Here is a 16,603-nt window from a genome sequence, read left to right as displayed (position 1 = left end):
GCTTTTGAAAGTCAATGCTGTCTTGAGGCTTGGACTCTTGAGGTCTTGCTGTCTACTTTCAAACTCTTACTACAAGTGGGTCGGACACTTTCTCCCCTCCTAAATATATCTCTACTTTTTCTGAAAGTACTTTTTTATTTACAAGAGCATTGCTCAGTCACACTGTGTGCATCACAGTGGTCAGCTGCTCCTTCTGCCTGCAGTACAGCTGACCCTTGGGATGGGTCAGGGAGAAATTCCAAGTGGGATTCAGCACCTGCGGCTATGCCAGGCCCTGTTTGGTAGCTCCAGCCAGGTTACTGTTCCCTCACGAGAACTGCGTTACCATCTAAAAAGAAATTCAAGGTAACAGCTAGGGAGTTGATTTAGATTAGTTAGTACTGTAATCTCTTAAAATTTACCTGGTAGGGAAGGGCTGAAAGTACAGTAATGGTGATCCTCTTAATGTTTTAGAATTACAGGTTTTTAACAGCTGTGTTGTGGTAACCCTATCATGTAACACAGAAATGCTCTCTCTAAGGCTCGACCGTCCTGTAGTGCCACTGTATTTAAAATTAATTGCTCTGGTGCTGCTTTCTTCCTTGGCTTTTATTGTGGGAGCTGCTTTTTGGTGGTGGGTGTGTGGTGGGGTGGAACCTAGCTGGATTACATATCCTTTCACTCCGAGTCAGACGGTTGCAGGACAGAGAACAGCTGAGCAAGGTCTGGGTGCTGCATGCCCATGGCACAGCTCATCTTGCGTCCTTATTCTAGGACGAGAGGAAATGGCCTCAAGTTGTGCCAGGGGAGGTTTAGATTGGATATTAGAAAAAATTTCTTTACTGAAAGGGTTGCCAGGCATTGGAACAGGCTGCTCAGGGAAGTGGTGGTGTCACCATCCCTGGAGGTGTTCAAAAAACACGTAGACGAGGCACTTTGGGACATGGTTTAGTGGGCACGGTGGTGTTGGGTTGACGGTTGGACTCGATGATCTTAAAGGTCTTTTCCAACCCAAACAATTCTATGATTCTATTCTATGATTCTTGCTGTGGAGTTCTTGCATTGCTCAGCTTTCAAGGGTAAGGACTGTTTACAGGGCGAGTATGGTAGGCACTGCATGTCCTGCTGGAGAAGTAAAAAGCAGAATAAGGAAATCTGACGTAGCAATGGGGTCTGCTGCTTTAGTATAGCTTCTGTTAGCAGAATAATCTTATTGCAGAATTAAATTCCAGTTTATTCTTAGAAAATGTAGCTATTTATAACTCTAAAATATATGAAGTAAACACTTTTCAAAAAATATTAACTTGTAGAGTTCTTTTCTGCTCCTACCGCTGCACATCTTCAGATATAAAAAAAACAACAAACCAACACCACCCCCTGTAACTTTTAAAACGGGCCCCCTAAATAATTCCTCTAGGTGTAGTAGGTGTGTATATGGTACATTTCACTCACAGGTGGAGAATAGTTTTCTGTGGAAAAACAAGCATTAGGGAAAATACTGTCCAAAAAAAGTTGACTCCTAAATGAAGTTACTTTACGGCTGCTGGTGCAAAGTAACCTGCAGCTCGTGGGTTTACTTCTGCTCTGTGTTGCTGCCAGGCCTGTTAGCTTCGCATCAGAAAGAGCGCTCCAGGGGTGCTGACACTTTCAGCTGTACTTTATTGGATGAGCCGGTACAACCGTGTCCCTCTTAAATGTAACCTAGAGCAATCTGGGTGTTCTTGGGTTTGGTTTTTTCCCCCAGATCGTAACTGTAGATGGCAGGACGTGATGGAGGAGGAGGAGAGGCTGTCGCAGCTGAACACGATATAAATCCAAGCGTGAAGGAGGCTGCTCACAAGCCCATCAGGTGCACGAGGGCTACGCAAGTCTTGCAGAGAAAAGGTAAAACGCAACTCGAACCGCTTTTCCCCCCTTCCCCCTCCCCTTTTTAGTTGCTCACATCTTAAACCCCTGACTTGGAGGTTCGGGACCGCGTTGGAAAGCAGCGGCGCCGGGTGTGCGGCGGGGGCTGCGGCTCCGTCCCGGCCCTGCGGCTGAGAGGAGGGGGGCAGCGGGGGGCGGGCAGCCCCCGCCCGGCTCCTCCTCCGGCCGCCCCGGCTCTGCCGGCCTCCTCCCAGCCCGGCGGGGTGCGCGGAGCCCGGGTAAGCGCACGGCCGGGAGACGGCGGGGGGGCGGCTGGCGAGCGGGACGAGTAGGTGACTGCGCCTGGGTGAGTCTTGCCGGGGCGGCTCGGGGGGGGTCCCGGCCCCCGGCGGGCGGTCCTCGGGGGAAGCGCCGGGTCGGTGAAGCCGTCCTGGCTCCTGCGGGGCGGGGGGATGCGGCGGGAGACCGATTACTGCGGCAGGTAACTGGAAGCCCGGGTGCCGGTCAGGGTGAAGGGAGGGGGTGGTAGAAGGCACCCAAAAGGCCCGTTACCCAGCCGAGGTCCCGTCCCGGGTGAGGAGAGGAGGTGAGTTGAGCCCCAGCCTCTGTGTGTTTTGCCTTTGGTCCAGTTGCACGGTGCCCCCGAGAGCACAAGCTTTGCTGCCGTACTCAGTAACGGGGATTGGGTCAGACTCGCCTTGAACAAGGGAGGAATTCATTCACCGTAACGAATAAATAGTGCCATGCTGGGTTTTTAAAATCACAAAAAACCACCACCACCCAGAAAACCAGACCTAGCCCATGCTGTAATGCTTTCATTGACTTGTTTCTAGCAGTTTTGGGGTGCGGCCAGGTGAAAGTGCTGAACTTGCCAGGGCAGGCTTTCAGACGGGTTGTGTCTCATGTCCTTAATGAAAACCTTTCTGTAGAAGACACAAAGACAACTTGATCAAGTCTTGATCAAGCAAGGACTGAAGGACCTGGAATGATATCTGTAATATGCCCAGACACTTGTACTTCATTAAAGAAACGAGAGTAGCTCTTCTCTTTGAGTACACACAATAGCAGCTTTTCCTAATGTGGTGTAATGGCTAGAGGAGGACTCTGGCTGGTTCCCAGTTGTGCTATAAATTCATGCTCCTGTGAGCAAGTCATTTTGTCTCTCTGTATCTTGGTTTCAGTGTACATTAAAGAGAAGTGAAGATGCTTTCCCCCATGGCCTGGTGTGGAAAGGAAACAGGGATAGCAGGACCCTGCTTCCAAGTTATGTGGGAAAACGTGACCTGGAAATTGTGAAAATGATTTCACGGGGACTTCTGCTAAGTTGACTTCTATTTTGTTTATTTTGCATAGTGAAGATGACACATTACCAGGAGACAAGTCCCACATACAACCACATTTTCCCATTTTCTTCAGAGAGGGCTGTGCTGGAGAGGCTGTTGGTGTGCTGACCCACTCCTCATGTACTGTGTGCTGGGGAAGTTAACCACATCATCTTCAGCGTCTCCTCCTAAAGATCTCTGGGTCTTCTAGGAGGACTCTAAGAGGAATAAATAGATGGAATGACTTAAACAAATCTCTTTTGACCCAGCCCCAGTTCTGAGAAAAAAAACAAAACCCAACCAAAACAAAACAAAAAAAACCCCAAAACCCAAACATGTGGAAGATTCCCACTTTCTAAAGCTCCTTTAGGAAGGGCCCATGGACCACTGTTCTAAAAATGCATGCAGGTAACAGCTTGTGTATATTTGCAGGGTGATGCCATGGAGAAAATTATCAGGCTGTGGCTTGTTCCTGGGGCTCACAGAGATGCAGCAGGAGGATAAGGTGTGAATTGGAGTTTGTTTTTTAAAAGGGGCTGGGTATGAGATGATCAGGAACATCTTGGCATCATGTGTGCTGAGATGAGGACAGATTATCTCACGTTCTGAGAGCTAAATTGAATACCAGAGATAGCAAAAAAGGAATTTTCCTCTCTCCTTCCAGCTCTGCTGTAGGTAATCACTGCAACTGACTGGCTTGGAAAGGTAGAATTCCTCCTCTTCTGCAGTATGGGGTGAATGGGGAAGACAGATGAGAATTTTGTTTCCTCAAGAGGGAGGTTTGTCATAGCAATCTTTAAGTCCTTATTTCTGCTTTTGGTACTATGAGGCTTGTCCTAAGCCATCTAGCAGGTGCCTATGCTTGGGGCCTGGCATTGTTAGCAACCCGCTTGATGCTCTTTGGCCAGTGGTTTGCTTCTGCTGCAGACAGCAAGCACCCCTTGTAGCACTGCTGAGGACACCTGCAGGGGAGGCGCTCAGGACAGCGATACCACCAAGTGAAATAACAGAGGTTTTTTGTCTTGTAAGATGAGGTGACAAACCTAAGGTCTTTCTGTCCCTCTGGGAAGCTTTTGGACGAAGGCATCTGTGTGGTATGGTGGTATATCTAAGGAATAAAGTAGAGAGATGTTGTCTCGCTGATATGCACAAGAAAGCTGCCTGGTGCAAGGAGCATGATCCTCACCCACCTCATTCTTTGGGAACCATTCACACCTACTGATGGTGTAGGTAGATCAGTAGTTGATCCACCTCAGGTGTGGATGTTTCTGTCTGGTACAAGGCAATGCAGGTCAGGCCCTGAGCCAGGCACCCAGCTGTAGCCTTTCCAGATTTGCACAGCTGAGGACAGAGGGGCAACAGGGGACAATTACAGTAATTGCACCGGAACCCATAGCCTCGAATTAGTAGTTCTCGGCAGGGTATGTGACCAAGTTATCTGCATTCTTTTGTAATCTCAATATAATTACATTGTTTGCATATTTATTTTCTTATGCTGCCATTGGTTTCTCTTAAGACACCAAGTTCCTGCAGATCACTGTACCACTTCTCTCAGCCACTCTGTAAAATGTTTCTTCCCAGCATCCGCACTAGCTGCCTGCTGCTGCGAGCAAGTGCTGAGTGCTTGCAATGCTGAGGTGGGCTCTGGCTCCCTTGGGTGGTCTTGCATGTGGCATCCAGCAAAAGATAAAAAAGATGAGGCGTTTATGGAGACACTCCCGCTGCTCTAGCCACAGGCAAAGTCAGTAGCATGAGTGCTTTTGTCAGAACAAACTACACAATAAGTTTAGCACAAGCTCTTGGGTCAGAAAAGTGTCTTTTATTCCATAACTTGTGGGTCATACAGGACCTGATCTGTAGTATGTCAATTTTGACGGTACCCCATGTGAGCAGTGCTGCAAGATCAAGGTCTCTTTATATACAGGAGCCTTTATTGCACAGCGAAAAAGAGCCTGTCAAAACTGTGCCTTGCTGCAGAACCAGCGGGGTTGAATAAACAAGCTGCTTTTGCAGAACACCTTATGGAATTTTAATCTTGTTTATCACTTGGAGAAAAATATTGTCAAAAGTTTTAGACTGAAATTTGTGATGTTTGTTTTGAAGAGAAGTTAAACATTTCCCTGGCGTCTTCCTCCTCCCCCCCCCTTCAGTTTTGGCTCCTACAGTTACCTGCCCCCAGCCGGGGCAGTGCCGGTGGCTGGGCAGAGGGGACTCCTGGAGTTCCCAGTAGAGGTGGCCCACTGCCTCCAGACCTGGGCAAGAAGAAAAAAGTAAAATTTACTTATGGAAAACAGCCTGAGGGAGACTGAAAGAGGGGGCAGCAAAACTGGCCTCCTCTCTTCCCTCCCTACGCTTAAACGTCAGACAAGGCCCTAGCAGGGACACCCCTCAGCAAGCCGATGCCACGTCCTCCCCAGCAGACAGAGCAGCGCTGAAGGGAACCACAGAGTTACAACTGTAGTGATGGGGTCACTTGGCTTGTTAAGAATATGCTTTACTGAATATGCAGCATAATCTTTTCTGCTTTCTCCCCTACTGTTAAATAAAAGGGGGACAGTTTGAAAAACGAGCTGGAAATGCCTTTTGTTGCAAGCCAGGTCTCTGAGATGAGAAGAAGTGGTAATTAATTAAAGCAGCTGACTGGCACTTTTAAGTATCTTCTACTTGTCCCAGTACAAGAGGAACATTTGCCCCAAAGTAGTGTACGTGATATTAACTGTTGTGGTAACAGTCTGTAAAAATGGGGTGTGTTCGTATGGGTATACACAGGATAGCATCTCATGGTGGTGTTGCGTGCCAGGCAAGTTTAGCAAGGTACATGACATCAGCTGCGAGCCTTTCCCCTTCTTACAGAGACACCAGCCCACAGTATTTTTTTGGATCCCTTCTCAGCCAGGTGCTTGCCCCATTGTAGGCACAGCTGTGCTGTCAGACCTGGTTCCACATCCAGGTGACCACGGTGGCCAGTGGTGTTGGGTTCACTGTGTTTTCAAATCACAGTTTGGTTCTGTCTCATTAGTAAGAATAAGCAAGCTCAGATATTTTGCAGATGGTGAGGGACATGTTGGGAAGATACTTGTCAAGAAGAGCTTTTCCCCCCTCTGCCTCTCTCTCCCGTCTCTTGTCTCCTCCAAATAAGGTACACGTGGTTACACTCTTACTTAGCTTTGCATAAATTATCATCATGTTTGTGTAGCCAAGTGAGAATCTGGGTGCAAACAATACGAGTTTTGACTGAGTGAGGTTAAAAAAACAAAAGATTATTTTTGACTCGGTACTAATGCAGACATTTTTTAAATTCCCTTTCCTAATGGCCAGGAAGATAAAATGAAAAGGTCCTTCACTCACCACCCCATCCCCCAGCAAAGCTGCTGTCTAAAGTTCCTAGGCTGCTGCTAATCCTGGGCTAATGCTGATGAGCAGCAGGTGACAATGAAGCTTTCTTTTAACTTTTGCTGCTGAGAGTCTAGCTGTGCTGAAAGGCAAAGAATTCATCCTGTGAATTAGTTGATTTAAGTCCAAGATAAGACCCAAGTTGTAGAAACATCTCGACCTGTCAATGTTTTGTATGAAAACAACCTGAAATCCAACCCTACCTCTCACATCTGGTTGCAAGCAGAGGCTTGTCCTCCTTTGGGTGTTGTGTGCTCTGGAATTAGCTCCTAGAAAGACTATCCTCAGGGCATGGCAAAAGGATGACCTTACCTCTGTGGCATGTGCCAGGGCTTGAAGCTACTGAGGGACGCAAGGGCTTCCTTGATGAGGTCATGTTTTGTGTTTACCTCCCTTTACTTAAGCAAGCTTGGGATCTGTTAATTTGGCAGTGGCAGTCTGGTGGGGGTGTTGGGAGGATGCATTGAAGGGTGATGCTTGTAAAGCACCTGGAGCTGGGTAAAGAACTGCAAGACACAGAGTGTTCTTGTGTCTATAATCCCTAATGACACTTCCTTAATCCCCTCTTCATTATGGACCCATGCAGGTAACTGAGCATGGCCTGCCACAGGTACCTTGCCTTGTCTGACGGGAGGGGTGTGAAGTGCCCGCAGCTGCATGGGCTTAATGGGCCCCTGCTGTGACCAAATGGGTCTGGGATGGGTGCTAGAGGTTCCCCTGGCAGAGGGAAGGGTGGGAGACTGATGCTTTAGTACAAGACAAGCCCATCACTTCAGGTGTCTCACCCGCTCTTCTGAAGAGAAAAGCTTGCCCAGAGGAGAAGTTTCTGTTGCTTAAAGCTTGGCTTGTGTCCTGGGGTTTAAAGTTTTATGTGTTCCTGGGAGTACACCCGTGTTTTGATAGGGTCTTCCCACCTATGGAAACACAGGGGGTGCTGGCAGCCAGTCTCAAAAATTGGGGAAACTGAGAAAGCGAGACGCCAGCACTGAACATTAAGTCCAAGGTCAAACAATAAGACAGAGCGGAACCACCTCTTGGCTCCTTCCTCTGTTTAAAAATGTTCCTTCCTGCAGGAGCTAATATACAGAGATGTGTCCGAGGGCGATAGCAGTCCAAGGTTGGACTGGGACAGGCAGTGTGGGGGCCCCATGGGGCACCCTGGGAAGCTGTTTCCCGACTCCTGCTGCCCTGACTTGTGAGGTTTGCCAGATTACGCTTGCAAAGAATTGGCACCTGGAGTGATGGGAATGGGCCTGTTTTGGCAATTTCGCTAACAAGCATCAGTTCTTCCTGGCTGCTTATTAAATATATCATTTGCTGTGGAGACGAGTCTTTCCTGAGCAAAAGCCCTCTCTATTTTCGTGGAAAAACAATTGGTTAATAGAGCTGGTTTTCAAGAAATGCACTTATTTGTCTTTAACTACATGAAGAAAGTCTGCTTTTGCAATGAGAGAGGCAGAGACCCAGCGTGAATCTGGTCAAATTTGCTCTAGTGAGTGCACTCAGTGCTTTTAATCTGGAGAAAAAATAAATATACGTGTTTTAAATAGAAGGCCATGGCCTCTGCCAGACATGCTTGGTCTACATCTGGGTGTGCTTGAAAGCGTTACTGAAGTCCAGCTACAATGTGATGGCAGTCTTGCTGATTTTAAAGGAAAAATGAGCAGAAAATTGACTTTGCTGGACAGTTATACATAAAAATGTCTCCCCAGAAAGCCAGTCCTCGGAAAATGTAAGGCATGGAAGAGCCTGTGGTTGGGTGTTGTTGAAGACCAGCGATGAGGATGGGCAGCAGCGCTGGCCGAGGCAGGCCCCGCAGGACAGGTCCCTCTCTGCTGTGGTCCACGGCAGGGACGTCTCCGCCGGAGCCCCCAGCGATGGTGGGGTTGGGGGGACACGGCTCTGCCCTGTGCTCCATGAACCCCCGGAGTTCGGCTCTCCACTGGCTGCCGAAGGGTGGCGGGGGCCCTGGTGGGACTTGGCTTTGAGAGGGAGATGCGGTGGAGGGGAAGGAGGTGGAGGGAGGAGAGTAGAGGTCCAGGTGGCCATGGAGGGAAGGAGAGGAGGGGAGGCTGGGCAATCCTTCCCTCCCCTGCGAAGCCTGCTCTCTCCGGTTTTGGTAGGAAAGGAGTTGAGTACATAGGGAGACTTTCTTTTCTATCGTTCCCTCGTTTTCACGTTTTTTTCCTTCTATCTGTTTCACACCCTTCTCCCCAGGGTAGGAGTTGCTTTTGTCCCAAATGTTTCTGAACTTTTCACATCAGACAACCAGTGAGGAGAGATTATCAGCTGCAGGTAAAGAAACCAGCTTTAGGAATTGGATTAATAGTCTTCTTTTTTTTCTTTTTTTTTTTTTTTCCCTTTTCAGATTTGTCACCATGAGCTTCTTGTCGTTTGTGTCCATCTGCATTTTCCTGCTTCCCCAAAGTACGTTTCAAGTTGTCGTTTTGCATCAGCGTTTTGTGTCTCAGATGCTTCCCCGTCTCTGGCTGGAGTTCTTCGATCCCAGGAACGAGAGCCGAATCAGTGCCTCTCCAGGAGGTTTACCGATAAACCTCTGAAACATAGTTTCATGTAGAAGGGGAGAAAATAATACCTGGGGAAACAGCTTTTCTGAGAATCTAAACACATGTGACTGATATGTATGTGAAGTGTCTAATAGATATGGGAAAAGCTGATGTTGTTACTATGATATTAAAAGTTCATAAATTTTTCCAGTGCAATTATTTGGTGTCTCCAGTGCTTATGACTGTAATTTTTGGAGCCTAAGCCCAGCCTAGCCTCTTGTTCCCGTGCTGCATCCCTGCATGTGGTGAGCAGAGGGACTGTCCTCCCATGTGCTGGAGTCAGGTCCCTGGCATTTTTCGTGCTCTCTGTGTCCCTGCTAGAAGGAATTTCCTCCCATAGATGATACGCTGCTGTGCTGTGTCAACAAATTATTTTTTGCGAGTGTGAAATCTACACAGCAAAACAGCATTTTTGCTGCTATAGATTACAGCCTGTGTGTAATTATTTTTCTTTTTTTAAAGGCAGTTTCTGGTGTTGATGCGTGATTATCTGTTTGATCCCACAGTTTTGCTGGCGTTGAGTGTACAAGAAATCCATGCTGACCAGGAGATGATTGGCAAGATCTCAGCTGCTGGCCAGTGTAAGTTTGTTTTTTAAAGCAAGTCATCTACTTTCTGAATTCCTTCTTTCTTTGTTTTTCTCAGTTTTTGTTTTTTTTTTTTTTTAATTTATATTTTTGTTTACTGGACCCCATTCAGTACACGAAGTCCCCAGCAATGCTCTGGCAAGCACAGCAATGTGGCTGCTTCTGCCCTAGCCTGGCTTTTCCCCTCATTGGTTTTTAGCTCTTCTGGGATGCCGACCTACTCTGCTTTTCCTAAATTGTGTATTTGCCAACCAGCTGGTGTTTCTGTCAGTTCCTTCAGGGCATGTTTCAAGCGATCCTGATTTAAGGAGCCGTGTTTAATTACAGACTTGATTTGCGATCAGACCTCTCATGTGGCTGATTCGTTCACGCTGTAAAGCCAGCACCAGCCACGGTGTGGTGAGTAGGGACGACTGGGCTCCGGTTGGCCAGCAGACTATGTTCACCTAAAGATGCCTTGATGACGTACATGCAGTCGGTTACTTACAAACTGTATCACGCATTCTCCTGCTAGCCATTATTTTCTATTGTCTGCATGTCAAGTGATAAATTACATTTTTTTCCCATGCCAGGCCTGCCCTCCAGCCCCATCCCATAGCACCATGTGTTCAGCTCAGACTTTCCATCCTGATGTGCTGTATTTGGACGTTTCTCACTGATGCACGTCACCAAGAGCCCTTTGGTGGGCTGCAGACATCCAGCTTATGAGTCTCTGTAAGAGCTGCATTGCTGTAGCTGCAACACGGAGATCCCCGCTCCTTGTACCGCTGAACTCCAGAGCAACCTGAAGACCATTTCTCCGTGCCAAGCCCATACTGGGATGGGGGCACAGGAGTTTTCTCTGTGCGTGCTTGGGCAGGCAGCTGGGGTCAGTGACTGTGGGCGAGTACCCGGGTTGTTGCATCTCCACATTCGAATGGTCTGTGAGGGCAAGGCTGACAAGCTGGGGTGGCGCTGGCAGAGAGGCTGTGCTCCAGTTCGTCCCCAATACAGTGCTCCAGGGCAAGGCTGGTTGCCCTATTAGAAAACCCAGTGACCCAGAAGGGAATGCTTTACAACTTTCAATCCCTCATAATCTGGTAGTAGAAAACCCTATTTATAAATACAGAGTTTTGCTAGCAGGACTGATTCAGAAAAAAGTAGTGATAATAAAATGATGATGATGATGATAATGGGGATAGAGAAAGGGCATGGGTCAAAAGGGCTCTTAAAAGGTTGGTGTGCTTGCTGCCTGTATTGAGCTTCTGGATTCATTTTCCCTTGAAGTTGGTTCTGGTAAATGCTGCAGAGGTGACTTTAAAATTTCTGTGTAAATGCTTTGAAAATGTCTCTTCAGAGTCTGCAGACTACCTTTTTTGTTTGTTTTGGTTTTTTTTTTTTTTAATTTTTGTCAGTGAAATTATGGGTTTCCACTGTAGCGTAAACATCTCGGAAACTTGTACTTGGGAGCAGTCATGTTCATGCAGCCAGAGGTGATACAAGGACGCATCTCTGAAGATGGGATAAAAGGCAGATTTTTGTGAAAAGTCTTTCTGTCAGAGCCTTGGAGCTGTTTAGAGAGTTTGTGTTTAGAAAAATAAGAGCGTGTTTTGAAAGATGTGCTGCAGATGAAACACATCTGGCTCTGCGGGACTCTTCACTTTGCAAACGCCTCCCGGATTCGTGTCCGTGCCTTGGGCTGGGAGAGGCTGCAGGTCCTGCCAGGCACGGCCGCCTCTCCCCACTGCTCACCCCTCCGTGTCCTCGCTGGGAGAGTAGCTCTCTCTGCGGTTAATGATATGTCTCTATCGGCTCATGGAGTCATTGCTCCCATGCTTTCACTGAACTGCCAAATCCAGGCTGGGGACCTGAAATCTAAGGTGAAAGTCTTGCAGGCGGTGAGGGCTGAACTGGCAGTGCTGCAGGCCAGAGCAGGAGTGCATGTGGGCTTTGGGCTGTGAACACCGGGCTGCCCCGGTCTGTCCTCAGCAAGTCCATTTTTCTGGATTTTCTGCTCTTGGCTGTCTGCTTCCAGAGATTGAGACTAATAAAGTGCAGTTTCACAGCATGTATCTTTTTCTCGTAGTGATGCAGTGCTCTGCTTCGTTAGATGTCCTTTTCCTCTTGGACGGCTCCTACAGCATTGGCAAAGGAAGCTTTGAAAGGTCTAAGCATTTCGCAGGCAAGCTCTGCGATGCCTTGGATATCCATCCAGACAGGGTGAGTGTCAGGAATGTCTCATTTTAGTTGCAAGCAGGTTGGCAATGTGTGGAAAGGCTAGTGATAATGTGCTGAGTGAAACTGCAAAATTCAGCCTAGCAGCTACCATGGGGTCACAGTATCTATTCAGAAAGATGCAGTGGAGGTTTGTGAAGCAGTGAGGTTGGAGGGTACTTCTTGATTCTTCACAGATTTTAAGTGGTTCCATTTGGTCTTGAGAAAAGACACAACCTGTCAGGTTAAAGATTATGGTTTGGGTTTTTTTTATCAATTTTTATTTTGGTTTGGATGCTCATAGATTAAAATAGTGGGATCTTTTTGTTGTTTTTCCCTGGAAAGTTGCAGAATTAGTCTCTGGGAAGTTAATCACCATTCTGTACAGAGGTAAGTGATACAGTCTGCTTGCTTTGCTTCTCCTAGAAGGTGTCTGTTCCAAAATAAGCCAAAAGGGCAGAAGGGAAGGAGTTCATTGCAAGGCACTAGCTGTATACTGAGGCGTTTGGGGATCTGTAAGCTGCTGTAGATCTCCAAGATATCACCGCGCTCCCCATCTGCTAGTGGTGCAGTGCGCTTAATGCTGGTACTCACCAGAGAGCACAGAACTGGCCAGCTGGAGTCCACGCAGCTGGTATTTACAGATACCTAGTATAAAACACACTAAGATAAATGGACAGGTGTGGCTATGCCAAGTTCTTGTCCACTCCTATTCTGGACCTTGGCTCAAATCAAAGTCTAATTTTGAGTGCCATGTGTCTGCAAGGAGTGAGGGGAGCTGTGCCACTGTAGCCACAGTCCGGGCTCCCTCAGGTCTTACCTGCTCCTGGAGCCATCCTTGAGGCACCTCTGGCCCTGAACGACACATCCCAGGGTTCGTCTGAGGGGATTTCAAGCCAGACCCAGCTGCAGTTCGAGCTGCGCATCCAGTCCCACATCACGCTATCCTAGCCGGGGGCCCTTGGAGCAGGCTGGGATGGTTGCTGTACTTGATTGCCTGCCAGAGCCTTTCCAAATAATGGAATGTCAGGTCTTTGGGAAGGTTGTGGTAGGGATGCAAGGTCTCTGTGTAGCAGGAAGAGGAACCTGAGGCAGGACAGAGAGTGGGTCTGGGCCACTGCTGTGGCTTTGAGGACTCCTGGTCCATGTCTGATTCTCCAGAGAGGTCTGGGAGCAAAGGAACAGAGGCAGGTCTTGTGTTTGCTCCTGGTTCCCACAGCAGGGATGCTTAGAGGCACCTGAAAACCTCCTCCAGATCAACCATGACCACTGTTCCAGGCCCTAAAATCGAAAGCTGCTGCTCTGCCCCTGTTGCAGGGTCCTTTGGAAGCTGAAATCACCATTCCTCTCCATCATTTTCTCATCTAAGAAATCTTTCACCCTTCAGATCTCAGCTTACAGCCACACAGCACAGGAAGCTTTCCACAGCCTGGGCAGTGACGGTAAGGAGTCACAGTGTGTGTGCAAGGCTTTGAGAGGTGCTAGGTGGCTCAGGTTAAATGGGCATCCCCTTTTCGTCGCTCGTACTAAAGTGACTGAAAGTAGAGACTTGCATCTAGGAACCAACTGCAATGTAGGCTTATGCAAAAGAATTTGAACATTTAATATTTGCAGATTTGGTGGGCTGGTTTGTGTGGGGTTTTTTTTTGGTTTTTTTTTTTTTTTTAAATACCGTCCTTCCCCTAGTCTTCCTCTTAATCCTCACATAGACTGGACTGAAAATCAGTAGCCTTTTCACCTTCGAAGCTGTCACATTCCATAAGACTTCTTGTATGACTTCAGTGAAATATTCTGGATGTATTGCCCAATACAGACAATTTAGTCTGTTTGCATTTTCAAGCATTTTCAACTATAGAAAATGGTTTTAGAGGAGGTAGTGGAAAAATAATTGGTTTGTGTTGCCTACTGTGCTTAATGCCAGAGGGAGCTGCTTTTAGTAATGGAAAGATTGCCTGCACAGGGTATAAATGGCTTGGTATAAAAGGTGTTATTTATAAACTTACTGTCCTTGAGGCTACTAGCTGCTCTGAATGGATAAATATAGATCTTGAGCTGCCTGTAACTGCAGCAGAGGCTCCCGTTGTTTGCAGATGAACTTTTTTGCCTGGTTTATAGCCTGTATAGGTAATGCTGTGGTTTGTGCTCTTTTTTGAAGTTCATTTAGAGTGCCAGTGGCTCAACATGGAAAACAGAGTTTGTCTCGATACAATTTAGTCTTCCCAAATCTGTAAATTGATCAAAAGACTAAAACTCTGACAGGCCCCTTTCATAACCTTTAACCTTTTCTTTTAGGTCCGCGTGGGAATGATACAGTTTAGCTCAACTCCCCATCTTGAATTCCCGCTGGATTCGTATCTAACCAAACAAGAAGTGAAAGAGAGAATCAAGAGGATTGTGTTCAGGTCAGCTTATTTTACAGCTCTTCTCTTTTTCTGGGCTATGAATGATCTCTGGACTGAGAGGTTTTTTAGGTCCAGACATCTCCGCCTCTGCTGTGATACACCAACATGTCACCCCCAGGGAGGGGGCGGACGAACACTGTCTGTGGTCCATAATCCACAGTCTGCTAAAAACATGCAGCCTGGTCTGTTTGTCAGTGAAAGTTGATAGGGGAGAAAGTTGTCAGTGTCCCACTGTAATGTGGTAAATAGGGGAGAGTTTTCCATGACCCTCCTGGCAGGCTTTTCTGGCCATTTGTGCCAGGCGGTGGGTTACATCCTTCCAGGGAAGAGCAAGTGTGGCATTCCCACATGGCTGTGAAAAGGCAGGACATTCTGCATCTTCATTTTTTGGTGGTTACAGCGTACTTTGTCCTATGAGGTAGTGATGAATTGCTGGTCCCTAGATATCTGTGCATGTGTGTCTGCTGAATTCAAGAGGAGGATTAGGCTTTCAGACAGAAACCTTTTTTATTCTTGAATGTTGAGACTTGGATGTCTTCCCACGACCTCAGGAAATGGAGCCAGAAGCCCAAAGAAGCACTGTCCTTAGAGCCTCTCAAAATCCAAACTTTTCATCTCGGAGAAATACATTTAGATCTACAAAGGATCCGACAACCACCCCAAAATAACACTTGTTTTGATGATAGATGAGGTACTGGTATGGCCTGCGGGTATCTACTCTTTCTTTAGGTGATCTGCATTAGGGCTAAAGGTTAGCTCAGTATTTCTCATGAATGTCTGCTGCTCTCAGCATGCCGTACATATTGCAAGCAAATGTGATCACTTTTGACTTGTTCAAGCAAGATCAATTGCCTGAGTTTTGTTGTATTGCTTTTGATAAGTTTATCAAATCAAGAAAACCTCTCATGTAAAGTTACAGGAAAAACTTGCCAGAAAACAAGATACAGTCCTCCTCTTTGGCTGTTGCTTGAAAGTCTGTGGGAGCAGAGAAAGTGAAACAGTGTTTGGTGTCTGGCACTGAAATTCTTTGATGACAACACATGGATGCTGACAGATCAAACAGAAGTAATGACCTTGTGCTTGGCCGTTTCATCTAGTTTAAATGAAAAGCTGACATTTCCAAGCAGATAAAATAGTTACAAATGGATTCCAGTTGGCTTCTGAAAAAACTTGGTGTTTAACATCTTGGTTGAGAGGCTCCTTGATGTGCTTCTGATGAGCCTTTGGCCAGCGAGGCATTTCCTGACTTCAGCCCTGTGCTCCGGGCACGGAGCTGAGAGCACTTGGAAGGAGGCAGCACCAGACTGAAGTGAAGCTTTTGTGATTTATTCGGAGACTGTGGTCTCTTTCTGTGAATCCCACCTAAATAGCTTTTGAATTCATTGGCCAATTTCAACCAAATTTGGCGGTAATCTCAGAAGCTACATTTCTTATTAATTTCTTTCATACAAGTCATTGGCTGGTTGCAGGAGAGAAACCTGCTTAGTGCTGTTCCTGAGGAAAGGCAGCAGGTAAAGTCCAGATCTCTTTCGGCTTCAGAAAATCCTTACTGGAGTAATGCCTTAAACACACATCTGCTGTGTCAAAAACCGGTGAACCTCAAAATGCAAATTGATAAGAAACTGAATTTAATGAGCTTTGGTGCAGAGACTCTTTATTAACTTTTTCTAATACTCAGGGCTCACGTGGGCACAGTTTACTGAGTTCATCAAGATTTAGTCATCAGACTGACTATGCACAATATATTTTCCCTCATGCACAGCACTTTTCACTGAAGCATCTGAAATGTGGTGACATCTGGTCAGGAAAAGGCAGATTTGGACATGCTATGAACACACAGTCATTGAGTATGTTTTGAAATGGTGGAGTGCAGAGGAGGAAGTACCTAAAGAAAGAAGTTCAAAGCAAAAAGGCCTGGCAGGTACTGAATTAAAAAGTCTCTGTGAAAATCAGAGGGTAGATGGAAAATAATGACTTTGGGCATGATCAAATGCTTTTCTAGAACAAGCAAATCAGGAATTGGGTACTAAAGCAAAGGATGGATGTTCAGAAAGTAAATGGGGTATGTTTGTGTCAACACAGCCGAAGGAGAACATGATGCCTCTAAGAAAGGAGTAACACTTATGGTTTGTTTCCCTTTGCTTGCTCTGGATGGCAATAAAAGCATCCCTAAAAGGCAATCAAAGGAAGTGATTTGTAGCACAGCTCCTTGGAAGAATTAGAAGACAGCTGGAAATGTCTTCTCTGATCTAGTGGCTTAATTATCAACAGGTCTGGAGCATGTTCCCGGTGAG

At 46.8% G+C, this 16,603-nt stretch overlaps 1 protein-coding gene across 5 annotated transcripts in view; it reads left to right on the top strand.

Moving 5' to 3' along the window:
* The first annotated feature begins 1,792 nt into the window (after positions 1 to 1,792).
* The window catches only part of VWA2 (von Willebrand factor A domain containing 2), a 29,331-nt gene continuing 14,520 nt past the window's right edge, over positions 1,793 to 16,603 (top strand). The window contains exons 1-6 of one of the 5 annotated variants that reach the window (XM_030031436.1): positions 2,078 to 2,123; positions 3,600 to 3,672; positions 8,929 to 8,987; positions 9,634 to 9,708; positions 11,780 to 11,913; positions 14,200 to 14,309. In XM_030031436.1, the coding sequence (XP_029887296.1) occupies positions 8,939 to 8,987; positions 9,634 to 9,708; positions 11,780 to 11,913; positions 14,200 to 14,309 (368 nt within the window). In that variant the 5' untranslated portion in view covers positions 2,078 to 2,123; positions 3,600 to 3,672; positions 8,929 to 8,938. Of the gene's footprint in view, positions 1,864 to 2,077; positions 2,192 to 3,599; positions 3,673 to 8,783; positions 8,856 to 8,928; positions 8,988 to 9,633; positions 9,709 to 11,779; positions 11,914 to 14,199; positions 14,310 to 16,603 lie in introns of those variants that run through there. The other 4 variants (XM_030031438.2, XM_030031439.2, XM_041127489.1 and 1 more) reach the window with 4 other exon arrangements.

The sequence above is a fragment of the Aquila chrysaetos genome, chromosome 11 (genome assembly GCF_900496995.4).
Source record: "Aquila chrysaetos chrysaetos chromosome 11, bAquChr1.4, whole genome shotgun sequence".
Taxonomy (NCBI): domain Eukaryota; kingdom Metazoa; phylum Chordata; class Aves; order Accipitriformes; family Accipitridae; genus Aquila; species Aquila chrysaetos.
The sequence above is the reverse complement of the archived record's forward strand: the minus strand, read 5'-3'. Positions and strand labels throughout refer to the sequence as shown.